At 35.3% G+C, this 26775-nt stretch overlaps 3 protein-coding genes across 5 annotated transcripts; all 3 read left to right on the forward strand.

Annotated features, from left to right (window-relative positions):
* Nucleotides 1-875: 875 nt before the first annotated feature.
* LOC147501847 (uncharacterized) lies at nucleotides 876-2907 on the forward strand. Its single transcript, XM_086603681.1, has 3 exons — nucleotides 876-1011; nucleotides 1367-1483; nucleotides 1576-2907. The coding sequence occupies exons 1-3, from the start codon at nucleotides 904-906 to the stop codon at nucleotides 2905-2907; spliced, it is 1557 nt and encodes a 518-aa protein (XP_086459807.1). The 5' UTR covers nucleotides 876-903.
* Nucleotides 2908-13888: 10981 nt separating this feature from the next.
* On the forward strand, nucleotides 13889-18222 carry LOC147501848 (uncharacterized). Of its 2 annotated transcripts, XM_086606868.1 has the most exons (4): nucleotides 13899-14281; nucleotides 14373-16597; nucleotides 17247-17676; nucleotides 18181-18222. In XM_086606868.1, the coding sequence occupies exons 1-4, from the start codon at nucleotides 14130-14132 to the stop codon at nucleotides 18185-18187; spliced, it is 2814 nt and encodes a 937-aa protein (XP_086462994.1). In that variant the 5' UTR covers nucleotides 13899-14129; the 3' UTR covers nucleotides 18188-18222. The 2 variants fall into 2 exon arrangements, with proteins under 2 accessions (XP_086462993.1, XP_086462994.1); XM_086606867.1 differs by having other exon boundaries at nucleotides 13889-16597.
* Nucleotides 18179-26560, forward strand: LOC147501849 (rhomboid-like protein 20). Of its 2 annotated transcripts, XR_015221487.1 has the most exons (10): nucleotides 18179-18268; nucleotides 18471-18655; nucleotides 19098-19254; nucleotides 19739-20092; nucleotides 21773-21852; nucleotides 22102-22280; nucleotides 22483-22557; nucleotides 23524-23664; nucleotides 23978-24351; nucleotides 25085-25399. XR_015221487.1 is itself a non-coding variant. In XM_086606872.1 (5 exons), exons 2-5 carry the CDS (start codon nucleotides 23992-23994, stop codon nucleotides 26132-26134), a joined length of 528 nt encoding a protein of 175 aa, XP_086462998.1. In that variant the 5' UTR covers nucleotides 23524-23664; nucleotides 23978-23991; the 3' UTR covers nucleotides 26135-26560. The 2 variants fall into 2 exon arrangements, 1 of the variants encoding a protein (XP_086462998.1); XM_086606872.1 differs by lacking the exons at nucleotides 18179-18268; nucleotides 18471-18655; nucleotides 19098-19254; ... (2 more) ...; nucleotides 22102-22280; nucleotides 22483-22557 and adding an exon at nucleotides 25961-26560 and having other exon boundaries at nucleotides 23978-24129; nucleotides 24262-24351; nucleotides 25085-25210.
* The last annotated feature ends 215 nt before the right edge of the window (nucleotides 26561-26775 follow it).

Below are 26775 nucleotides of genomic sequence, written 5' to 3' on the forward strand. Positions count from 1 at the left end.
ACGTTAGATTGTATAAGATCTGACGGTTGACTAGGTATGGCAAGATAGTATGTTAGAATAGTATGTCAAGATATGGCAAGATATATATATATTTTAAAAAACTGCCTAATATTTAGACTGAATTATTTTCGAATCTGAATTTTACCCGTTTACAACTTTTGAACACATATGCAAACTATGCTACACATTTTTTTTTTTTTTTTTTTTTTTTTTCCCCTAAAGTCTTAAAGTCTTGAAACCCGTCCCTCGAGATCAATAGTTAACATGATTTGTTTGGATTCTAATTGTAATTGGTAATTGTAATTATGTAGGAAAGGCTCATCTATTTTTTTTAATAGAGAATAATTATGTTATTTAAGGGACATTAGGAAAGGTTTTTCTAAATTATTAATAAAAGAGAGTTTGTTCTAATATTAGCAGAGAAATTAGGAATAATTATATAATTTAAATGATATTAGGGAGACTTTTCTAAATTATTAATAAATAGGGGGTTTGTTCTAATTTTTGTGAGGGAGGTGTTTTGAAATTAAGCAACTATGAGATTACAAATTGCCTACTCGACAGTGGATAGGGGTTCCTAAATGGGTATTGCTATATACAAACCCCATATATCTCAAGGCAAACCCCATTTAAAAAAAATTAATACCAGATATGTCCCCAAATAATCTCTTAAGGCAGACTCCACTTAAAAAGTGAAAACACATAAATTTCAACTTTTGTCTTTTTACTCTCTCTCAAGAAACCTTCTTTAAACCCACATTTTTTTTCCACTCCTCTCATTTTCCAATCCAAATAAACTTAACCCACACATCTCTTCTTTCTCTACACATATTCATCGTCTTTTTCAAATTATTTTGTTCTATTTTTATTTACAACCCATCTTTTTGTTTTTCATTTTTTTTTATGACATTGAGTGAAATGGAATGGGCATATGATGTTTTTAATGTGAAAAATGAACTATTTAATGAAGAGAAATTTCAATCAAGTGACCAAGACGGCGACCAAGACGAGGTAACTCCATATACAACTATTGTTCATAATGATTCCAATATCAATTTATTATGAAATCATTATGAGGACGACTTGTACAAAATGTGATTACAAAGTATTTATGCAAACTCAATCTATAAGGACGATCTCTTCCGTTTAATGGTTGATTTGAATAGTGAGTGTTGGGAAATGGGAATAGTCTTACGTTCGAGACGCCCCAGAGCCAACTAACTTTCTAAGACTCGCTACCTTGGAGGCGACTTATGAAGCATTAGACAATCTAATTTGGCCGTCTCTTAGTTACTTTGATAGATATCCTATATTTTTCTTGTGACAAATATTTAGCTAACATTATAATTCACTGTAAATGTTATAGGATCCTCTATACAGTCACAATGAGGTACCAATTGATGCACTTCGGACTTCACAAAATTCAAATGCATCTTCGGAGGAGCACTACATAGATCAAACCGAACATTTTAACACCAACATGGTATGCATGGATGAATATATGTTTTGAAACTTACTTTTTTTATTTAATACCTTCTTACCCATGGATTAATGAATACTTAAATTGATTTATAGGTATTTGATAGTCGTCAAGATTTGATTGATTGGACACAACATAAAGGAAGTGAAGTGGGAGCTATTATCGTCACTGGGAAATCTCAAAATGCAATTGGTGGGAAGGCTCCTAGACTTATTTTGATATGTGAGCGTGGTGGTAAATTTCGATCTCGTAAAAAGGTAGAAGCAAACGAGAAGGCAGTGAGAAAGACTGGAACAAAAAAGATGAATTGTCCTTTTAAATTAAAAGCGTGTTTTGAATGTGGTAGTTTAGATAGATGGACACTAAGAGTTGATTGTGGTCGTCATAATCATGGGATGGCAAAAACTATGGAAGGTCACTCTTATATGGGAAGGTTTAATAAGATGGAAATGATTCTTGTATCTGAGATGAGTAGAGTTGGAGTCAAACCAAAAAAGGTCATGAATGCTGTCAAAGCAAGAGATATATTAAACTCATCCTCCATGAGACAAATGTATAACGCAAGACACAGAATTAGACTTGATGAAATGGAAAATAGAACACAGTTACAAGAGTTGGGTAGATTGTTAAGGGAAAATGGATATGTGGAGTATAGTAAACGTCGAGAAGGTAGCAATGAGGTTTGCAAATTGTTTTGGGCCCATCCGGGTTCGATCCAAATGGCTAAGACTTTTAACCAAAATTTTCTCATGGATTGTACGTATAGGACAAACAAGTATCATTTCAAGTTGTTAGAGATTGCAGGAGTGACATCGACCAATATGACTTTCACTGCATGTCATGTGTTGATGGAAAAGGAAAAAGATTATGACTACACTTGGGAATTGGAAAGGTTTCGAGAGATACTCATGCCTGAAGTTCCAGTGTTGATTGTGACTGATAGGGAGCTAGCTTTGAAGAATGCGGCCGATGTAGTCTTTCTAAATGCAAAGAAGCACTTGTGTCGATGGCACATTTCCCAATGTGTCTTTAAAATGGGAAAAAATATTCTCAGTGACGAGCAAAACATAAATAAACTTTGTGCCATGTGGACTAATATGGTAAAGTCAAAGACACAGAAGAGTTTTTTGAGAAAGTTTGCTTCTATAGAATTAGCTTTTAAAGATTATCATGTGCTCATCCAATATTTGCGTAGAACATGGTTGCCTTACAAAGAAGCATTTGTTGCTTACTGGATAGACCAACAAAAGCACTATGGAAGCACTACGACGAATAGGGTGGAAGGATTGCATGCTCGACTGAAGTGGAGCTTGAAGGGGACATGCAAACATGATTTTCTTGGAATGTGGAAATTGATCCATCCAGTTATCAATATTGAGATGAGCGAAATTAGAGCCTCTTTTGAGAGGAGTTTAACTAGATTTTAGCATGAGCACAATGACGAGTTTTTTTAGTGAGCTCAGAGGATTTATTTCAAAGAGAGCTTTAGATTTGATTTTGGAAGAGATGAGACATATAGATGTCATTGGGGTAGATGATAGTGTTTGCGACCACACTTTGCGTACTTCACACGGTTTGCCGTGTGCGCATGAGCTAGTGATACTCAAACAAAAAGGGTGTAGAATACCTCTTTCTGAAATTGATGAATTTTGGAAAAAGTTGTCTATTGAACTGAAAGCCAGTGATCCCATTGGTGTTGATTACAAACCAGCTATGGATTTATTTATTCAACGACTAGGATCGACTTCTGAAGATCAACAGAGATCTATGATAAAGATGCTCATGGAACTTGCAATGCCTGAAAGTTCATCATTGGAGCCACCAAAGGAGGATGTTACACCTAAAGGCCGTCCTAAGGGCAGTACTAAGAAGAGGCCAGCAAAAGAAGAGTGGTCAACTACCCGAGATCCGTCATGGTTTGAGTACCCTCCGGATGCTCCACCCGTGACTCCACAATCTATAACGAAGCCCAAGGCCAAACCATTTGTTCCAAAGAGGAAGAAACCAAATTTTGATGTTGGTTGCTCCATTAATGAAATTGAACATCCTCCAGATGCTCCACCCGTGACTCCACAATCTATAACGAAGCCCAAGGCCAAACCATATGTTTCAAAGAGGAAGAAACAAAATGTTGATGTTGGTTGCTCCATTAATGAAATTGAACATCCTCTAGATGCTCCACCTGTGACTCTACAATCTATAACGAAGCCCAAGGCCAAACCATATGTTTGAAAGGGGAAGAAGAAACTGAGTTTTGATGTCAGTTGCTCCATTGCTCAATCTGGATATAAAATGTGTTTTTCGCGTGAATTGCTACAGTTTATTGTTGGTTTTGAAGACCCCGTCGGCGATGGAAATTGTGGTTTCAGGGCTCTCTGCTTGGCTTTGGGAAGAAAAGAAACCGACTGGTTTTGGATGAGACAAGAGTTATTAAGTGAGTTAATGTCAAATGAGGAATATTATGTGAGGATATTTTCCCAGGAAGCTGTTGATGGATTAAATAAAAGGATAAGGATCGTGCCAAGAGGAACAAATGGATGGATATGCCTATTACTGGGTATTTGTTTGCGTCGAGATTTGACGTTGTGCTTGTACAGTTCTCTACATCATATTGTTATACATTTCTCCCTATGAGATTTCCAATGGATCTAAACAATGTTAATGTGCTTGGGATCGGTTATGTTAATAGTAATCATTACATTAAACTAGATTTGGAAGATGGTTGCCCAATTCCAAAAATAGTGTTGTTTTGGAGCAGGAATAGTCTAGAAATAGCAAAAAGCTGGGAAATTCTAGTGAAAAACCGTGTGGAGGCATTCCAAGGGTTGAATGTTCAAGGGATTGCTCAAGCGGAGGCTTTCGAAGGAGATCCAATTTTTGTCGATTAATGTAGTTGGGCAAATAGATGTTTGAAATATTTTATACTTTTACAGAGGATACATGAAGAAACATTTTTTGCGATGAAAAGTTTTTGTAAAGACTTTGATAGAATGGAATTGAGTTTCTTATATATTTTGGAACCAAACATTTTACATATTTTAATTTTGATGTTTCGACTTTCATTGTTTACATGTATTGGTCTGAAACATTTTGCCAAAATTTCAAATTAGTTAGAGTTTTAATTTTGATCAAAACTAACCTAAAAAATAAAAGATGTTCAAATTAGGCTAACTCGGTGCATTGGATGGTTGAATTTGGACCGTTTATAAATATAGGAGATTGTGTTGGACCTGTCTTAAGAACGGTTCATTGGAACCAACTTTAAAATAAAAGATGTTCATATTAAGCTAACTCCGTTTGCATTGGATGGTTGGAATGGACCGTCTTAGAAAGATAGGAGATTGTGTCCTGTCTTAATTAAGAACAGTTCATTGGAACCAACTTTAAAATAAAAGACGTTCAGATTAGGCTAACTCTGTTTGCATTGGATGGTTGGACTGGACCGTCTTAGAAAGATAGGAGATTGTGTTGGACCTGTCTTAAGAACGGTTCATTGGAACCAACTTTAAAATAAAAGACGTTCATATTAGGCTAACTCCGTTTGCATTGGATGGTTGGACTGGACCATCTTAGAAAGATAGGAGATTGTGTTGGACTTGTCTTAAGAACGGTTCATTGGAACCAACTTTAAAATAAAAGACGTTCAGATTAGGCTAACTCCGTCTGCATTGGATGGTTGGATTTGGACTATCCCATCTCGTTTTGGATAGCTGATCTAAACTATTTAATTGGTCAAAATTGGTCAATTTTTAGTAATTCACTCAAATTTGGTTCACAGTGGCTGACAAAATCTTTATTTTAAGACAATAATTAAAAAAACATTACTAACCATTGTTTATACACCTAAATGTTACATATTCATTTTATGGTCTTCCCCACTGCACTATATGAGTTTAGGGTTTAAGGTTTATGGGTAAGGTTTTGTACTTTACAGAGATGTGAATGAAATTAAATTTGAACAATATATTTTTTTCTTTAATTCAAAATTTATTATTGAATTTTGGCTCACAAAATTAGTTTTGGAATTTAAATACACGACTCAGTTTAGGGTTTTGGGTTTATAAACCGTTTAGTTGGTCAAAATTGGTTAATTTTTAGTAATTCACTCAAATTTGGTTCACAGTGGCTGACAAAATCTTTATTTTAAGACAATAATTAAAAAAATATTACTAACCATTGTTTATACACCTAAATGTTACATATTTATTTTATGGTCTTCTCCACTACACTATAGCCTATAGATGTACATATGGGTTCAGGGTTTAAGGTTTATGAATAAGGTTTTGTACTTTACAGAAATGTGAATGAAATTGAATTTGAACAACATTTTTTTTTCTTTAATTCAAAATTTATTATTGAATTTTGGCTCACAAAATTATTTTTGGAATTTAAATACACAACTCAATTTAGGATTTAGGGTTTTGGGTTCAGAGCATATATATAGTGAAGGAAAACTTTGATTCAAAATTTTTGGTCAATTGATTTGTAGTTTTTTTTATTTTTTTCATATGAAGTCTTGAATATGAAATTTAAATTGAAATTTCCCGCCCAAATTTTAAAATTTGAATTTGAATTTGAATTTTAAATTTTAGTAAAATTTCGAACACAATATTTTGGTAATTTGGTTTGTATTCTTCATTTCATGTTCAATACAATATGAAAACATGAATTGAATTGAAATTGGAGTTAGTGATAACACAAAACCAACTTGAAATTCAAAACACAAAATTGAAATTGAAATTTTTTGCCCAAAATTTCAAATTTCAAATTGGATTTTAAATTTCAGTGAAATCTCGAATCCTGCCCAAAATTTGAATTTGAATTTTGAAATCCGACCTTAGAGTAAGTTGTACCGAAATATTTTGTCAAAATTTCAAATTTCAAATGAAGAGAGATGTGTTGGTCAGAATGGTTCAATTTAACTAACTTAAAAAAAGTAGATGTTCACATTGGGCTACTCTATGCCCTCTTTTGTTAGTTGGAATGGACCGCCTTTATACATATTTAAAATGTGTAGGTCCTGCATTAGGAATGATTTAATTGAACTAACTTATATAAACAAAGATGTTCCAGTTAGACTATCCCTTTATGCCTCTTTTGGTTGGACTGGACTGTCTTACACTTAGATTAGATTTTGCTGGCTAGCTTTGTTTGATTTAGTTGGTTGGACTGGACTATCTTATAGTTAGATTAGATTTTGCTAGTCCTACATTAAGATCGGTTTAAATAAACTAACTTAAAGCGAAAAGACGTTCTCATTAGGCTAGTGTTTCGGCTTTAGTTGGTTGGACTGGACTGTCTTACTAGATTAGATTTTGCTAGTCCTGTATTAAGATCAGTTTAAATAAACTAACTTAAAGCGAAAAGACGTTCTCAACTGGCTAGCATTTCTACTTTAGTTAGTTGGACTGGACTGTTTTACACCGAAAGATGGAATTTTTTCTAGCAAGTTATTAGTAAGTTATCACATTTCTGTAAAGATGGATATCACATTTCTTTCTCCACCAAAATTTGTTTGAAACACTTATGACATTTAGGAAGAGATTACAACAACCAAAGTCAGTTAAATCAAAAAATTTAGTGTCTCAGTGATCCATCAAATAGTCAGTTTATTCTCTGAATTCTAACTTCCAATTTCTATTCCATTTGAGAAGATCACTATCATAAGCAACATTGATCACCTTAATATAATATATATGATTTTAACATCAAAATTAATTAAAATGACTAGTATGCTGGTTTATGAAATAGAAAGATTGCAAAACCTTACTTAAGAAGTTGTCGCAGTAATCCACATTGGAGGAGGCCAAAACAACTGAGAGTATCCCGCATAATGGCCAATGGTGTAATACTACCATTCTCCAGACTAAACACGCCTATAGAATGACGATTAAATGCAGTCTCCTCTACCTTAAACGATTGAAAGTACCTATCCGTAAAATATATACAATTCCCTTTACTTCCATACAAATCAGAAGCTGGAGCACAAAAGGAGCAATTATCACTCAAGAACAATAACCGGTCACCCAAACTTTTGAGCTCAACCCAAGTCTTCTCCCACTTATCCAACCTATATACTATAAATAGCAATGTAGTATCCATAACATAAGTGTCATCATTAGGAACATAATTTTCATTATCATTCCAAAAGTTCAAATCATCGGAAGTGTGGTTAAAATTGTTTCTATCAAATCTTTGTAAGGGCTCCTTTGACTGCAACATATACAAATACAGAATCGTCTGTAGTTCTCCAAGCAATCCTACAAAAAACATAAACTAACAACTTCCCCAACTTAGCAGGTGGTTGAGTCCAATGAACATGTCAACAAGAACAGAGGATTAGGAGATAAAATCCCCCAGCCCGATAACACTTCAGTTATCTAGATAATAAGAGATAAAACACTTAAATAACAGTTAAGTTAGCTAGATAATATAATAAGAGATAAAATCCCACAACCCGAAGAATCATCCCAACCCACTACAAAACCCCTAGTATAAAGTCATCAAAGACACAAGTTTTAGACAGGAGACAAAATGAGAGCATCTATTAGATGTTCCATGATAAAAAAACCCCAATTAGATAGAAACACCAACATTAACACCATCACTTCTTTCTCTTCTGCCTCATTGCAAGTTGTCGTTTTGTCAACTTTGTTGTGTCAATGTCCATGTTATCTCCACTATTTTCACCACCATCTCCACCATTATCTTGACCACCCCTACTATTTTCACCAACATCTCCACTATTTTCACCCCCACCTCGACTTTGTGAACTTTCTTGAATAATTTGTTGGAATTGGAGAATGTTGTATATCATCTTCTCACGTGCTAACATCCCATGAACATCTTGGGTTCCTCCTATGTCCAACGATTCTTTAAGCAACCTTGTCGCTTCTGTTACAATAAGTTCCTATATATAAAGTAATTTGACAATTAAATGCATATCACAAATATGACTAACATTAGATATATTATATTTTTCGAACATAATGAAATCGAATACGAGTAGGAATAAAAAATATATATACATCTTACCCAATTTACAGGTGGAAGTCTATGAACTTATGAAAAGTGCTTCGGATTCCGTGATTACGAGGATGGCTAATATTGTTGAACCAATCTATGTATCTATTAACGTAATCCGAGGAAGCCACAACAGGTTCACCACGTTCAAACTTAGACAAAACATGATTATTCCCGGCGTCCACAATCGGGAAAAAGTGTAATGATTCACATTGTATCGCACATTTATTTTTTTACTACCATATTTAGGTTGAATCGGCATACCAGGAATCCTTTGAACATATCCAACCTGACGTAGAACTCGGTCAATATTGTAGCCTTCACTATATCAAGCACACACAATACGCCATTAAAAAAAGTAACGTCGTCTAATGGTCGGATGTCACGAACATTTTTGTAAGGGTCCCAATAAACCTAACACACAAAAATTCATAATTGTTATTCTCTTCCATCATTTTACAAACTAACAAATTATAATAAGAAAGTATTAAACTTATATCCTTACTTCTCTAGCTGATAATAAGTCTATCTCCTCCCGAAGGTAGATAAAAGAAGACAATGTGGCCATTGAAAGTGAGGGATATACCATCCACCGTCTCATGCGAGGCATATCCCTTTTAAAGTCCATATTGATCATGGGAGAATTTTGAAGACGAAAGTGTTTATACACCCAAGCCTACAAAAGTATTTTGTGAACAAATCAAATTTTAAAAATGAGATAACTCCCTACAATAATAAAATACTACTTACTTCCAACAATGTCATACACCCGGCAACTTGTCTCCCATTTCGTTGAGATGCTTTTGCCAACTCCCTATATAAATAAGCCAACGCAGCAGCACCCCAAGCATACTTTGAAACATTGTCAACCTCCAAAGAATACCGCAAGTAGGCAACGTGTACACCAACTCCCGACTTGTCATTGAAGATTGTACACCCCAAAAGAAACAACAAATAAGCTCGAACATGACAATCAACAATTTCAGTCGTAGCATCTTCGGGCGTGTTAGAGAATGTCTTCCTTAACCACTCTAGAGTCACATGCCCCTTTTTCACTTTGGGTACATTTTCGGCCGTCAAACCAAGCCCTTGTATAAGCAATTCTTCTGCTTTTCCTTTATCTAACAAATAGATTCCCTCCACTGGAAGACCTTTGATTGGAATCCCCAAAATTTGGCTGACATCATCGAGAGTAATGGTCATCTCGCCAAATGGGAGATGGAAAGTAGTTGTTTCTTGATGCCATCTCTCACAAAATGTTGAAATCACTACTGCATTGAAGTTTTTCCATGAATACAAGGCTAAGTTTAACAACCCAGTAGCTTCTAGCTTCTTTTGGAAAAGAGGTGATTCTTCACTTATGTCCCATTGCTCTAGTTTGACGGTATGGTGGTGCAGTTTTAGAATACCCCTTTCCTACAAAATTAAACAAGATTTTAATTTAATAAATAATTAAATAAATAACACGACTATAAAATGAATTAAGCATAGATGTAAAAAAAAAAACCTTTCCAGCCCAAATCTTGCGAGCAATATGGTCCTCATAATCGACCAAAACTTTGCTATCTATAGGACCTCCGGAATATATTCCCAATTTAGACTCTCCATCACTCTCGTTCTCATCAACTTGATGCAAATTTTCTTCTTGCCCATTAGAAACATCTATCTCCTCATCATGTTCTTCTTCCAACTCAACATTATCTACTTGCTTCAAATTTTCTTCTTGCCCATTAGAAACCTCTATCTCCTCATCATGTTCTTCTTCCAACTCAACATTCTCGTCTTCTTCAATATGGTCTTCTACAACTATTGCTTTTTTGGTTTTTCGTATTAGATGAGATGCCGTTTGGGGCATCCTAACTGAAGGCTGGCGACTAGAGACAACTTTCCCTTTCTTTTTTCAGGGCGGCATGACTATCTTTGTAATATGTCAATAGCTAACAATGGTCAAATTTCAATTACAACCCAAACTTTATGATGCAAGACAGAAAATGCAAGCTTTTGAAGTGAACGAATTTAGTAAGTGAAACCCCAAGCACAACATGCAAGGAAATGAGATAAAAGTCATAAAACTAGACAGACACATTTTTGTGTATGCGACTATGTACTATCCTAGTATGTGATACCGTCTTTTGCATATTCATTTTCCTCTTTATTCTGTGCATTTTCAGAAATAAAATCCACAATTTAATAATTGGGAACAAAGCTTCTTACATTAATTAAAATGAACAAATCAAATCAAGTTTCCTAGTTGATCTGATGTTAGAGCTACAGTAACTTACAATCAATGTTTCGTTATGACACCCTGAAGAATTGTAAAACTACTATGCGTGTTTGCGGTTGACGTGTTGATCTATGCCATCCCGGATAGTAGTCCTGAAATCAGTGAACCCAAATAAAAAACAGGGCGTGATTCAGTGGTTTATTTCTTTCTTAATAAGCATCAGTGCCCATGTACTCAAGGGTCTCATGCAATATCAGCCTAAGTGCCTAATGCATATAGCTACGGTAATTTAGTTAAGAGCAATAGCAATCTACCAATCTTGTATCCTCTGTACGGTAGACAGATATATCAACTTATCAAGTGTGAACAAACTATATAGTAATACTGACCCCTAACCTTTCAAGAAGACAGCAACAACCTTTATTAAACAAAATATAGCTGACAGTCAGTTTTTATTGGAGACGGAAGTATGGATTGCGGAGAACTTATAAACTGATTTTGTCCATTTTCCATGGTTAGGAAGGAAAAAGAGGGGGAAAAAAAGGGGACCATCTAAAGATACCCTATAGAAACTAGGAATTTTCAAACATTATGAGGAAAACGATAGTGTGTAGAACAGTGACAGTTTTCCTTTTTTTTATATACAGAACACAGTTGACATTCAAGATGCCAAATTGAATCCAATTTCAGTTCCTATGGGCAAACATGAAGTTATAGGCCTATAACTTCTAATGGCTTCCTAAACTTGGTTTTCATCAATAATAGCATCATAGTTCATAGTTCAAACAGAATGTTACATCTTATGGTGATTTTGTTTCCTCATTCAAAGTATACTTCAAAGACAAATGATAGGACACACTGAATACTGTAAGTGTATCAGAGTTCAAAATTTAAGGATTAATGTTTCCTTATACCTTTTATGACCAACAGTTTGAAAAATAAGAGTTGTTCCTTGTTTCTACAACTTAAAACCTAACATTTACAAGATCGATCTTGTGAAATGATTGTCATCCAACTGGCACAAAACTATAAGCACAAGACACCCCTAAAAATGACACAAACAAGGCGCCTCCATCCAACCTTATGCCCTACCACAACTCACTGTCACCTGAAAAAGATGAAATAAACTTCGCTTCTACCATTTTCGGATGGGCGTACCACCACAGAAACCGTCGATATGCCAATCACCAACCTATAGGTTATGACCCAAACGAAACATCTTAGCTTTTACAGATGCGCTCCATGAAAATATGGAGACTCACAACGATTGAAATCGAAGGCACAAAAATCACCTGGTGCTATGGGTAAAACAATTCTAGCAACAAGGTGTCGCCAGCGCTGGTTATATAAATGTGAAACATAGTCATTCAAAGTATACTTCAAAGACAAATGATAGGACACACTGAATACTGTAAGTGTATAAGAGTTCAAAATTTAAGGTATAAGGTATACTTGGAACAAAGTCGACTTATATAGACCCAATCTACATTTCTAGTTCTAAAATGCTTGCATTATTCTTGTCCTACTTGGAAAACTAAAACGTTTTCTTCACAAATTCGTAAACACAAACAAGAACTCGAGTAAAAAACTAACTACATAGCTATGAATCAAGTATGAAGATTATACCTATTACCCAAATCTTAAAAACAAATAATCAAACCATAAGACAGCACAGTTAAACAAAAGTTAAGTTAAAATGGGTAATAAAAAAGTTCTTATTACCTTAAACACTTGGTTTCCTCAAATTATCAAGAGTCTCCTGGTGGTAATGGTCATTCAATGAAGAAAAATCAAATCTTGCAGCTGCCAATAAAACATCACCACATATCAGCTAAACACGTTAACAACTTATACATTACAACATTGAACTAAACATAACATTACCAGATAACCCAGCCTTTAAACATGATTCAAGGACTTCCACAGATTATGATTTGGGCCCAAGTGTTCCAACGATTTTAGTCAAATATGGTAAAAACTTAACACGTTTTAAAACTCATTTTTCATTATAACATCTTAAAAATAGGAAGAAGAATTTTTTTTTAAAAAAAGGTGGCTCACAATGTTGTATTTTAGAGGAGGAAGAAAGAGAACAGGCGAAGGAGAAAGTGAAAAGAGAAAATAAAGTTTTTGGTTTTTGAGGCCCAGGGTGGGTATCCCCAACGATAATTTTAAATTTGGGGTCTGCTTTGAGAAAAAATGGGGTCTGCCTTGAGAGATATGGGGTCTGTATATAGTCCTTCCCTTCCTAAATACCCAACTATCATATACCGTAGAGATACCAAAATTTGTCCGAATCCGAATAATAACCTTATTTTTCCCGAATGATTCGTTTTCAAAAATTGCGTTTAATACGCGAATTAAATGCGAACAAGGATCATCAACTCAGTTTTAAATACTTAATCGTCAATCAACTTTATTCTTTCGTCTTCTTTATCTCGTCGTCCTCAAGAAAAAGCAGTTGCAGAATCATCCATACCATAGTACAAAATATCAGGATATGGATATTTATCGATCTCTGATTTATGGATATGTATCGTGGATATATCTCTCTCTTTGGGGATATTTGACATTGTTTCTCATACAAATATCGTGAATATATTCAAAATATCGACAAATATCGTAGATATTGTGGATATTTCTTAATATATCATTATACATTATTTATATTTATTTGAAATATAATGGTAAATATTAAATAAAATTGTTACATATACAAAATATCGCCAAATGTCTCCAAATATCGCAAAATATCCCTAAATATCACAAATAGCGAAAATATCATTGAAATATCACTGATATTTATAGTCGTATATATCTCTGAACATATCGGGATATTTATATATCTTTTTCTGAAATTTAGATAAATATCTACAAATATCACGATATATCAAGATATTTTGTACTATCATCCATACAACTATAAAGCAAAAGATTTATACTAAACTAGTAACATCTCCATTAAACACCTACTAATTTTGGCCAATGATTCATTAGCCTACAAAATGGGTCATTATCGAAAGTGACATAGACAGACTGGAAAGACCAAATTGACAAAATGGGTCATTATCGAAAGTGACATAGACAGTAGTAGGTGTTTACTGGAGATGTTACTAGTTTAGTATAAATCTTTTGCTTTATAGTTGTATGGATTATTACTAAACGTTTACACGTTCTTCCTACTGAATTCGCAAAGATGATTTCAAAGCAGGCATTTACATTACTTAACGTTTACATGTTCTTCCTACTCTTTAACCAATTGATGTCACAAACAAAATCTTGTATGGCCACCTCAGAAAATGAGACTGATCTTCACTCTCTAATCGCTATTAGAGATGGAATTGAAGGCGGCTTAAGCTCGTGGAACCAATCTTTCTATTTCTGTCAGTGGCAAGGCATTACATGCGGCAAGCGTCATCAAAGAGTCATAAGTTTGAATCTTTCCAGCCAGAGTTTGGTTGGATCGTTATCGCCTCATATTGGAAACCTCACTTTCCTAAGGTTCATCCGCCTGCAACACAATCAACTCTATGGGAAGATTCCACAAGAAATTGGTCGGTTATTTCGTCTTCAAGTACTCAGTCTGTGGGATAACACTTTCGTTGGAGAAATTCCAGTCAATCTAACCCAATGTACTGAACTCAGGTCCATTGATTTAAGTTCGAACAAATTGTCAGGGAATATTCCGGCAAAGCTTGGCTCACTGTCAAAGCTTGTATTCTTGCTTATTAGAAGAAACAATTTGACAGGAGTGCTACCTCCTTCTTTAGGTAATCTTTCGTCGCTTCAAGCCTTCTATGCAGAAGAAAATGAATTGGTTAGAAGTATTCCAGCCAGCTTTGGTAGACTGTCAAACTTAATACAGTTCCTTGTTGGGGGTAATAAACTGTCTGGTGAGGTCCCTTTGACAATTTTTAACATCTCATCCCTGACCCATTTAGCAATTTACATTAACCAATTTAGTGGTAGTCTTCCACCAGAAATGGGCATCACTCTTCCTAATCTCGTTCAATTCCTTGGGGGTGGAAATCAACTTTCTGGACTACTCCCAGTTTCACTAGCTAATGCTTCTAAACTTCAAAAATTTGATATTTCAAAAAACAATTTCGATGGACAAGTTCCTAAGGATTTTCAATTCCCACAAACTATCGAGTTGATAAATCTTGGAAAGAATCATCTAGGAACAGGAGAAGCTGATGATTTGAGTTTTATCACTTATTTGACCAACACCAGTAATCTAAAGATATTGGACTTGCACCAAAACAATTTTGGAGGTGTTTTACCAAACTCTATTACCAATCTCTCCAACCAAATGGAAAGGTTGTATCTAGGATACAATCAAATATCCGGAATCATCCCAGAAGGGATTGGGAACCTCGTCAATTTGTTTATATTATCTCTCTCTTCTAATAACTTTTACGGTAGTATTCCATCTTCTATTGGAAAACTTCATAGTTTACAGGCGTTAGCTCTTAATGCGAACAAACTGTCTGGACCAATCCCATCTTTTTTAGCAAACAATACTAAATTGAGTGAGTTATATTTAGAAATGAACAGACTGGAAGGAAATATTCCTTCATGTCTTGGTGCTCTTAGCCATTTGCAAGAACTGTATCTGTTACAAAACAACCTAAATGGTACCCTACCTAAAGAGATCTTTAATATTTCCTCTCTGCTTTTACTTTACTTCTCTATGAACTCCTTAACTGGTTCCCTCCCTTTAGTAGTAGGAAAACTAAAACATATTGTTCTAATGGATGCGTCTGGAAATAAGTTATCTGGTCCATTGCCTATTACTCTTGGTGAGTGTGAGCGTCTGGAAAAGTTATACTTGTATGATAATTTGTTTGAAGGGACAATTCCTCAATCTTTCAGTTCTTTAAAGAATGTGAAAGAGTTAGATCTATCAAGCAACAACTTGTCTGGTGGAATTCCGAAATATTTAGAGGTCTTTCCGTATCTCCAGTTGTTGAATCTATCCTTCAATAAACTTGAAGGTGAGGTACCAGTGAACGGAATCTTTAAAATTGCAAGCAATTTTTCAGTAGCTGGAAATTCTGATATCTGTGGGGGTATACACGAACTGCAATTGCTGCCATGCCGAATTAACAATTCTAAAAAGCAAGGAAGGTTCGATCATTCCAAAATAGCAATTATCATCAGTGTGGTCGTGTTTATTCTTTTGGCATCATGTTCTATGATATTTTACTTGAGAAGAAAAGGTAAACTTAAAACGGCTTCTTTGCCATCAATCAGTGATCAGCATGTTAAGGTCTCTTATGGAGATCTTTCTCAAGCGACTGGTGGATTTTCTCCAACTAATTTTGTTGGTTCAGGTGGTTTTGGAAGTGTGTATAAGGGAATGCTCAACCAATATGAAGCTGTTGTTGCTGTTAAGGTGTTCAAACTTCAATTGAGAGGATCGTTAAAGAGTTTCATGGTAGAGTGTGAATCATTGCGTAATATCCGCCATCGAAATCTTGTTAAGATTCTAACTTCTTGCTCTAGTGTAGATTATGAAGGAAATGAATTCAAAGCACTAGTCTTTGAGTTCATGCCAAATGGAAGTCTAGAGAAGTGGTTGCATCAAGAGATCAGTGAACAAGATGAAGAATCGAATTTGAACCTACTTCAAAGACTAAATGTCGCCATTGATGTTGCTTTTGCACTTAGCTATCTTCATCACGAATGCCACGCTTTGGTTATTCATCGTGATCTAAAGCCAAGCAATGTGCTTCTTGATAAGGATATGGTAGCTCATGTTGGTGATTTTGGTTTAGCAAAGCTTCTTTCGGGATCGATAGAGAACTTGCATGACAATCAAAGTACCTCAGTAGGGGTAAAGGGATCTATTGGCTATGCCGCTCCAGGTAGGAATTCAAAGATCGACATGAGTTGATGTCAGTCCTTTTTCCAATTCATAAATGCATGAAAATCAATATCTGGTATACTACATTAGTTATAATATTTATGTGTCCATATTTTTGTGACACTCAAATGCTTTTATTTGCCTCTTTTTCCCCCATGTTAAGTTAGACACCATTAACAACCCAGTTACACGAGCTGATATAGGTATAGGAGTGCCTTGGATAGTTGAATGTTTTCCGCTCTGGAGCTTATAGCATAGTTATTTAGATATTTTTAAAGAGGAAAAATGAATTGTTAGTGCAAATGAAAAGCTGTTAGACTGAATAAAAACTATCAACTTAATCTAACTTCTTTTCTGTCCATGTTAGTTGAGTTAGAATTGAAAAAATTGAGGATGATGAAAGAACTGTGGTTGTAGTGGTAATTAAGCTAGTTTGTTTACTTCTATCAACATCTTAAGTGACGATTGTGAGGACCTTTTCAATTTCTCTATAGTATAATGGATGTAAAGCACTAAAGCATTACGATATTATATATATATATATATATTCTGTTTTCATTTTCTTTTTGCTTGCCAATGGCTCTTAATATATTTATTTTTTTACTTTTAAATGGTTTTATGGAAACTAGTGATTGATGTATATGTTGCAGAATATGGTATGGGAGTTGATGCATCCATACAAGGTGATGTGTACAGTTATGGAATTCTGGTGTTGGAGATGTCCACTGGAAGGAGACCAACCGACGAGATGTTTAAAGACGGTTTATGCCTCCATAACTATGCTAGCAATGGTTTGCAAGATCAATTTATAAAGATCATAGATCCAATACTTCTATTTGAAGGAGATGGCACTCTAGGAGATACTTATAATAGCATGAAAATTGGCAATCACAGAAGAGCAAAACTGCTACAGTGCTTGACTACAATAGTCAGAATTGGGGTTGCATGTTCTGTTGAATCACCGTCAAAGAGAATGGATATCAGAGATGTTAGTAAAGAATTGCACGCTTGCAAAGACACATTTCTTGGTACTAGGTTCACGGAGAACGTAACTGACTCCAAAGACGGTTTAATTGAAAGGTAAAATCACATTTTTTTCTTTGCCTGTTATTTTGAAATTAAGTGCATTTGCCTCATATATCTTTTTGTCTTCAATAGTATCTGGTATCAAGTCTAATATCTCGGGAAATATATCCCACAAATAGTTGATCACGGCAAAACAAAAATAAAAGGAGTATGTGCTCTCCATGAATTTTCTGTAGTTATAAATATGATATCTAGTATCAATGTATGTTGTCTGTGAAATTCCTTCGGCTGTGAGAAGGGATAGTCTACAATATCTAGTTGTTAGATGAGATAGTCCTGCTTTCTGTGGTATAGTTCTCTGCTTCTCTTAGTATTGGTCTATCGTGCATATGAATGTATCAGTTGAAATCAGTACTAGGTTTACTAACACGACTTTGATAATCTCTTTCTCTCTCTTTTTCCCCTTCCTACTTGGCTTGTATTGCATTTAATATATAAGCATGTTGCACAAGCTAGCTAGGAAATTCTTAAATAGTTTTGTCATTTTCTTTTGTGCAGCTTGTAGGAACTGATCATTGTACATTCAATTCAACACAAAAAGCTCTTGGAATTGATGATTTTGAGAAAATTCCTAATGGTGCTAATGGTAATTTTCAATTCTTGCCACCTAAAGAGTAATTTGAAAGTTAAATAGGCTGTACAGGGTAACTGAAATGAGACCCTTTTTTGTCCAATTTCTTCTTCTTCTCCTTTTTTTTTTCTTTTTTTTTTACAAAAAAAATCCGATAATTGAACTTTACCTTTGGTTATTCAACTTGTTAATTCAATGGGCCATCTGGAATTTTCAGGAATTGAAGAGAGACTGCATCTTATCTAGGACACATTGGTTGTAGGTTTTCATGGATTCTTAGCTTCTGAAGAAAATGCCTGGCGATATTTCTACTCCCGTTAACCTTACTGTTTCAATTGATCTGATGTAGGAGTCTGGTCAAATTTCTGTTACTAATTTTGTGCGAGTAACGAGTACTGAATGGTATGCATATACTCTGGCTTCTTTGTTATCTTGGCATGGCATATCGCATACCAGATAGAGTACCTCTGTATTTGTAGTAATGATAATAAGTCACATTGGGATGCCGGGGACACTGTATTTTATTTAATTGTTAAAAAAATGGTAAGCCCAACAGTGTAATGGCTTCTATTTTGGAGTACCAATGCAGTAAAGAGTTACGCTTCAGTTGTATGGTTGCTTACTGAAGCATGGAATCTGAGAGTCATGATCTCAGATGACCGTTTGGTATACTAACAAATGACAAGTTTTGGCTTAGTGAATGTTTGCCTTTATATATTTGACACAAACGAGTCGTTGTAAGATTGATAGTTTACATTTTTGCTACTGGTTTCTATTATATCTATGATTGAGTTGGATGGTGCTATCTGTATATTAAAGGACTTGACATGATTGAAATTTGCAGTGCTCAGATATTCAATATCTACCCAAGAAAAGGAGCAATTCTTGCTGGATCTGATGCTGATATAATCATCTTCAGCCCAAATTCGAGCTTCAAAATATCATCAAGGTCCCATCATTCAAGATCAGACACAAATGTGTATGAAGGAAGGAGAGGAAAGGTATTTATTGTAATACTTATATAGATATCTATTTTGGCTAATGAATTGGCTAAAATACTATTAGTAAATCTGACCAGTGAAATATCTATATCAATTGGGTATTGTAGTCACTGTAATTCACGATGTACACTTTGATTGTTGTGACGGACCTATGATAGACTTAAATGCTTTTATTGGATATTTAGAGGTTAAGATGAATTAAGCTTGTGAGAATTAGCATCAGTATGTTGAAAACAGTCCCTTAATTAATAGTTTCTTTTGAACCTTCCTAGTTCCTACCCTCATAAAAACATGTGAGAAAAATAAGCTACTAAATGCAAGCAAAAAACGTGGGCATTTCTTGTTGCGAAAATGAATTTCACAGAATTCCATTGGATGGAACTAGTGATTGATGTATATATTGCAGAATATGGTATGGGAGCTGATGCATCCATACAAGGTGATGTGTACAGTTATGTAATTCTGGTGTTGGAAATTTTCACAGGAAGGAGACCGACCGATGAGATGTTTAAAGACAGTTTAAGCTTTCATAACTATGCTAGCAACGGTTTGCCAGATCAATTTATAAAGATTGTAAATCCAATACTTCTATTTGAAGGAGATGACACTTTAGGAGATACTAATAGCATAAGCATTGGCAGTCACTGAAGAACAAAACTGCTAGAGTGCATAATTGCAATAGTCCGAATTGGGGTTGCGTGTTCTATGGAATCCTCATCACGGAGAATGGATATTAGAGATGTCAGTAGAGAATTGCACGCTATCAGAGACGCATGCATTTCTTGGTACTACGATTCACGGAGAACATATCTGACTCCAACAACGGTTTAAATGAAAGGTAAAATCACATCTTTTACAAATAAATGAGTATGAAAGAGATAGAGAGTAGAAGAAATCTGTATTTTGCTATGTACTTTCCCCTTCATTTATGTTCTTATGGGATATATAGAACACTGTTTAGAAACATTAATAAATTGAGTAAAAAGGAAATTGAAGGCAGATTCTTTGTACATGTGTTAGAGGTTGCTACCAACCAGTACATGATTCCCCGGATAGCGGCCGTATGCTCTATTTTTATGAGGTGAAAGTTATTGGTTATTTTGTATCAATTTGGTTATTGTACGTGCAATCTTTGTTAAGGCCAACTCAAATGGTCCCTTATCCCATTAAAGCGTAAACCATGAAAATCTCCCTCCAATGCCCCAATATCTGCAACTGAAGTTCTCACCGTGTATATGCAACCAAATATGCAGAGGGTGGCTCAGGTTGAATCCCACAATATTTTTATGTCATATTTGTTTCTAGTTGTACCTGTAAAGATTTTTTTGTTATGTTTTGTAACATTTGTAAAGATTTCTTGTGTTGATCATAGATTTTGGTGAGTTTGTCCAAAAAATGTGTCATTCAATCTAAATTTTGATTACTATAATTGGTCAAAGACCCTATATAGATTTTAATCTCTTGCTTTCATTCTTCCTTGTGTCTATTTAAAAAAAGAGTTTCAATTCAACGTGTTTGTTCCATCGTATCTTTCAAAGAGTTAGTTGTTCTCCGGTTAAGCCTACTGATTAACAATTGGTGGGCTTAATCGGGCAATATTTTGTTTTTGAGTTCTTTCATTTTTATGCGAGTTTCAATTCTACGTGTTTGAGAAATTTACTTATGTAATGCTTTTATTCCTAATATATTGTTTTTCCTTTATCCTCCCTTCCAACCACTTTCTTTCAAACCTCTTCCACCATGGTGAGTGAGACGAGACTGTTGTACATTTCTTTTTGGGATGACTAGTGTCTTTGCTACTATCATTGTTGACAAAAAGTTGTCTTACCTGTTGTTCATTTGAAGTTTTTTAAATCAAAAGTTGAGAATGTAGAGGACATAATTGAGACTTATTTATTGGATTTGCCTGAATCGGCCTTGGAATGCATTTTAGAGAAACTCCTTGATTTGTGTAAAGTGGCAGAAGTTTGTAAACCGTTGAGAGATGGATGGTGGAGCGATTACCTATAGGAGAGGCACATGAAAAAGAAAGGGGTTGGAGTGATCGGGCAGGCTGCTTATCGAGAATGGAAATGTCAGTATAGTATGAGGAAGGAATTTTATGAAAAGAAGAAGAAAAGTTGGCTCAGGTCTCTCTCTTTTGTATGCTCAACTTCATTGCCTATGGATTCTATCATATCTTGGTATCTTTGTCTTGAGCATGGCAAGCTCTGGTTCCCAGCTCAGGTCTATAACTGAGAGGCAGTTATCGTGATTACTTAATCCCAACTATTTCTTAGTTAAACGTGTTCAATTGGAACTTATCAACAATGAGCAGATTTTTTTGTTTCTTTTATTTTAGGTTTTAAAGATCAGCATTATGTTTCAATCGAACGACAATCATAGTTTGGATTTGCATATCACAATATAATGCTTGACTCTCGATTTGTAATGAATGGTTTATGAGTTTCAACGTCTGACGGTTATGGTTTTAAAATGACTGAAATTTAGGTTCTTCTTTTCCGTCTTTTCATTTCAGAATGGGCATGTTCAGTATATGTTGTCATGTTATGATGCGGAACTTCGCTATGATTGCTTCACAGACACCTTTCAAGCAAGGTATCAAAGTTTATCCTACATTTTCGTTTTCACAACAGATGATCTCATGTTGTCATTTTTCTAATTCAACATCAATTTTAAAGCCTCAAAACATCTAATTGTTTCAAGCTGTAGAATGATGGATAGAAAATGACCAAAATGCTAGTACTAGCACTATTGACACTTTTCAGTGTATCTTTAGCTCATTTGAGTGGGTGTTCATACCTTCTAGAACTTATTTTGTTCATTGGATGTTTGCTCTGTTTTCAGGTATCCATCTCATCATTCATGGACACCAGTGATAGAGCAATGCGTGCACTGGGATAGGATAAGAGCACCACCAATAGACATTCCCCCTCATAATGTTCATGCCTCAGATTGTTTAGACAAATTACATCCGGGGGACCATGTTGAGATTCAGTGGAGAGGAAACAAAGAACTTCCTTATGGTGTGTTCATGACGTCTGAATTCTACGCTTTCTTGAAATTTATTGATTCGAAGTTGTACAAGATTACATTAAGTTTCCAATATTTAATCTACTTTCTCTAATTTTCTACCTCAATATTTTATACCAAGTTTATCCTTAAAACTAGAATAAAACAAATTTATTGAGTTAGTTGTTTGTGTTGTATTACTTGTATGCTTCACAGGGTGGTGGTATGGTGTTGTTGGTCACCTGGAGACATGCGACGAGATTAGAAGTCTCTGCCGTTGTCATAAATGCGGTAAGAGAACTTATTTTTCTGATTCGATAAACTGAATTCCCCATATGTTAGTGTTAAGTTTCCTCTTCAAATGTTACGTGCACATATTTACTTCTACTGTCTTACAGTAAGAGTAATATGCCACCCTATAGCTTTTGTTGCCTCGCGTGTTCATTTTGAGAACAGTTTCTCGACCAGGGAGGAGAAACCAGAATTCTCCTCCTAAATAATAAACAAGGTCATGAGGCACCACTGGTTACAGTGTGTTGCTCATCATCAATAAGTCGGGATGCTCAGTTGGCAGGGGACATGGTTGTAATTTTGGGGAAGAATGAGAATTAAAACTTTTCCATCTCATTTCTCTTGTTTTTTAGTTGTTACTTGTCAGTATAGTTCTTGTTTTACCGCAGTCTTATTTCAATAGATACTTTCATAGTGGCATTCAACCAATGTAGCCCTGGTTCACGGTGGAGACAAACAACCCTAAGCAGGAAAGACCACCAGGAAGTGGGCAAGTGAAGCAGAGGGATTTTATGGTGGAATCAGGAAACTTGATAAGAAGGAAGAAATCTGTGTGTGGAAGCATCTCTGGCCGAAAGATTTACTGCCATGACTGGTGACAACACCAGGTGCAGATCTTACTGTTCGAGTTGTGATTTTAATCATGTGAAGAGTCAAATGGTACATAAGAGCTGAGGAAAGCCCTGCGCATATATGGGATTCAATGGGACTCCAATCCATGCGCACTCCATGTATCATAATACGAATCTCTCTGTTGATAAATTATAGCATTGTTGAATATAGTGTGGGGAAAACAAATGTTTCGATCTTCTTCTTATTTCTCAGGAGTGTGGAATCATTTATGAGTCCATGTATCATAAAAAATTTCATGTTGTTTTCCTCCACCTGGCAGTCAGTTTGTGTTTTTGTAAAATAAAACTACACTTTAAAGATCTCTTTACCTATGGACTGATTTTTTGTTGACAGGACATCTTTGGGAGGCTTCGTCTATGGAGGTTATTTGCGTCTGTGTTTGCCTTTTCATTGACACCGGAATTGATGTTTGGACTTTATTTACTCTACTACTTCAGGGTATTTGAGAGGCAAATTGGGTCTAATAAATACTCGGTGAGTTATCTACCCCCACACGGTCCTTTGTTTGTCTCGATTTTTGTGCATGTTCACTCTGTTGAAAATTCATAGAGCCTTTACGCAAATAATGGTCCCTTGTTGGTCTATATGGTGCCTTGCAAGTTTTTTCTACTGTTGAAATATTAATGATAGAAATTCATATTGATGAGAAGCTTTAGTTTGTTGGACCATAGTGTGTGAAGAGTTCACCAGTCCTTTTTCTGAGCACTTAATTTTTTGATGGATTTCTTTATTAAAAGGATTGTAAAGCAATAAATTAGGGTGAAGTTTTATTTCTCTGATTTTGCAGATCTTTCCTTGAACATGCTGGCATCTGGACCTTATGGTCTTATATTTTCTTCATTTGTGCCATTCTACTTTGACATCCCAGTTTTGACACGGTTTCACATTTTTGGAATTAACTTCTCTGACAAGTCGTTTGTATATTTGGCAGGTCTTCAGGTAAGTTGGTTCTATAACTACTTCATGGTTTTTCCTTTTTATCAATTTCTAGGTTGGCTCGACATGAAATAGTTTTGTTCTCAACTAAATTCTAAATGTATTTTTACTGTAACCTCACAACTCCTTTTCTAGTCATGGAAAAGATCTATTCTGCCAGGAATATGTGGTGTTCTTGCCGGTCTTCTCTATCGTTCCAATATTTTCGGCATACACCGCATCAAGGTTAGTTTATAGTTTTCCAATTGTTCTTTAACCTTGCTTAGATAATTTAGCTGGGCAAATTCTGATATGGCAGTAGAAAGATTACTTAGATTTCACTAGTAGGCTAGTCGCTAGCTTACTAGTTCTTCATTGAATGGAGCAACAATTTTAGTCATTCAAACTATTTCATACAGAAGATCTATCGGGTCAAGTTGTACTTAGATACAATATTTCTATAATGCAGCTAATTGTAATTTTTCTAGTTACAACAATAATAAAAAAGTAACTTTCTAGTTATCAGGAATGAAGAAAACATGACTCCAGAAAAAGGGTACTATAGATAGATGGTTATAGGTCATCTTGTGGAGCTTCTTTTTCTTTTTCTAAATGAGCGATTTTATGTTATACCATAGGTTTTTTGTCGAGTTGCTCTGTTATATTGGGCACACAGATCTCAGTAAAATCTTTAGATTGTGAACAGCACAGACTGTCTGATATGAAATTGGAACAACTGTATTTTGTAATAACTAATTGATTATCTGGTTCTGATTGCAAAATCGGCTCCTTTTTCATTTCACTTGAACAAGTAATTCCCAATGACCAAATGTCATACAGCTCCTAGGGTGCCATATGCATGCTATTTGCCATACTTGGAGTGGTGTTGTGGCTTTTTTTGTTACTGCAATATGTGCATGTCCTAAACCTTTTACATCATCCTTGACAATGAAATTTGTTTATGGAATAACTTTTGCAGTTCCCAGAGTTTGTCAGTTCATTATTTTCACGACTGTCTTGGCCCACTTTGGGAGGTTCATCACCTTCAGCATCAAGCGGGAATGTTATTGGAAATGTACCATCTTATACCGGCCGTGAAGTGGAGGCAAGTACTGCTAGTAAATGATTTTTTGTTGTTGTTTGTCACTTGTGGAGAACTTATGGATTAACTTTGTTTTATTGCACAGAACTATATTCTTGCATTGTGTATGTTAATATTATTACGATGTGAAGTCCTTATTCAAATTTATGTCTGACGTTGGCTCCTCTTTAAATGTTGAAGAATCTTAATTTATCTTTAGGCTCTTGCAGATCTTCATTTGCTGCATTGATGCTTAAATTTTGGAGCTTAGATTACTGACTTAAAGTAGATCACATATCACATCTAATGCTCCATCATCCTGCCACGAGAATTTCACTTTCATATGTTCCACTTGCATTTTGATATGGTTCAAATTCCTGGGACACTATGATATTGTGGCCGTCAGGCATTTTGTTTTGCTTTGTTGGATGTTCCCCAGTTAGTGCCTTACTGGAAGGATTTTTTTATTCGCCACTTGTCTTGGACTCCATTTTGCATGGTCTTGTGCTTTGTCATGGCTTTCCGCGGTAAAGCTTTATGGACAAGTATTACTAGACTTATAATAAATGGCGGGCACTGTGGTTTTCACTGTTGGATTGCCTAAATTATGTAATGGATCCTTGTTTGGTATAATAATAACATTATTAAGAATAGCAATAACAATAACAATAACAATGAAAACAATAATTGGTTATCGCAATGGTTCCATTCCTTTTGTACTTCCTCATCTCTTATTCTGTCCTTGTGACTCACTAACCTATTTTCTTGGTTCAGGGAAATTATTCTTCCGCTGCTCCTCTTGCTTCTACCATGGAGCCATCTGACAATTCTATCGCAACACTGGTTTCAATGGGCTTTGACAGGAACTCAGCAAGACAGGCACTTGTACAGGCCAGAAACGATGTCAATGTGGCTACAAACATCCTTCTTGAAGCACAATCTCACTAATTCAAACCCTGGTCAGTAGGGGGATAAAAAGAGAAATGGGTTTTCAAGTTCGCAATGCTATCTGAATCCTGTTTGCTGGGATAAGAACCATCAAACAAGCATAGTCATCCACTTTTGAACCACATTGGTCGACTCAGTAACTGTCCAGGGGATTATGGTATATTGGTATCCTTTTTGGTTTGGCTGTTTCGCTGCAGATATATGCATGGTGCGAGATCATCATTTCACATACACTAATGATTTACAGAGCTTAGGGAGAAACTATGTAATCAGTTTGGTACTTTGGTGGAGTCATTTCTTCATCTGGAAGAGATTTGATTTTGTATAGAGATTTGAACGATGTGGTTCTTTATTGCCATTGTCAATTGGTATTAATTCAATTCATGAACTCCCAGTAAGATTATATGAGGGAATAGTTTATCAGTCTAGATGCTTTCATAACATCTAAATTCTTCATCTATTTAGCTTACATGAGTAACAGCTTCTGGCACTCGGCAGTGTTGATGCTCACCATATGCTCGTACGTCTGTAACATTAAATGTTCTATTCGAATCCGTAGAAAAGTGTGGTCACAATGTATGGTCCTGTACAACGCCCCAGGACTGCTTCTTGATATTCAGATTATTATTATTTTGTAATGT

Source organism: Coptis chinensis, chromosome 4 (genome assembly GCF_015680905.1).
Source record: "Coptis chinensis isolate HL-2020 chromosome 4, ASM1568090v1, whole genome shotgun sequence".
In the NCBI taxonomy this organism is placed as follows: Eukaryota; Viridiplantae; Streptophyta; class Magnoliopsida; order Ranunculales; family Ranunculaceae; genus Coptis; species Coptis chinensis.

What these genes read in the sequence shown, in the direction of transcription:
- LOC147501848 (XM_086606867.1), top strand. Translation starts at nt 13,924, where the DNA reads ATGATTTCAAAGCAGGCATTTACATTACTTAACGTTTACATGTTCTTC. An exon ending in TATTGGCTATGCCGCTCCAG is followed by an intron (nt 16,598 to 17,246) that starts GTAGGAATTCAA and finishes TATATGTTGCAG; the next exon opens with AATATGGTATGGGAGTTGAT.
- LOC147501847 (XM_086603681.1), top strand. Translation starts at nt 904, where the DNA reads ATGACATTGAGTGAAATGGAATGGGCATATGATGTTTTTAATGTGAAA. An exon ending in AAGACGGCGACCAAGACGAG is followed by an intron (nt 1,012 to 1,366) that starts GTAACTCCATAT and finishes TAAATGTTATAG; the next exon opens with GATCCTCTATACAGTCACAA. An exon ending in AACATTTTAACACCAACATG is followed by an intron (nt 1,484 to 1,575) that starts GTATGCATGGAT and finishes ATTGATTTATAG; the next exon opens with GTATTTGATAGTCGTCAAGA.
- LOC147501849 (XM_086606872.1), top strand. Translation starts at nt 23,992, where the DNA reads ATGCTGGCATCTGGACCTTATGGTCTTATATTTTCTTCATTTGTGCCA. An exon ending in TATATTTGGCAGGTCTTCAG is followed by an intron (nt 24,130 to 24,261) that starts GTAAGTTGGTTC and finishes CTCCTTTTCTAG; the next exon opens with TCATGGAAAAGATCTATTCT. An exon ending in ATACCGGCCGTGAAGTGGAG is followed by an intron (nt 25,211 to 25,960) that starts GCAAGTACTGCT and finishes TTCTTGGTTCAG; the next exon opens with GGAAATTATTCTTCCGCTGC.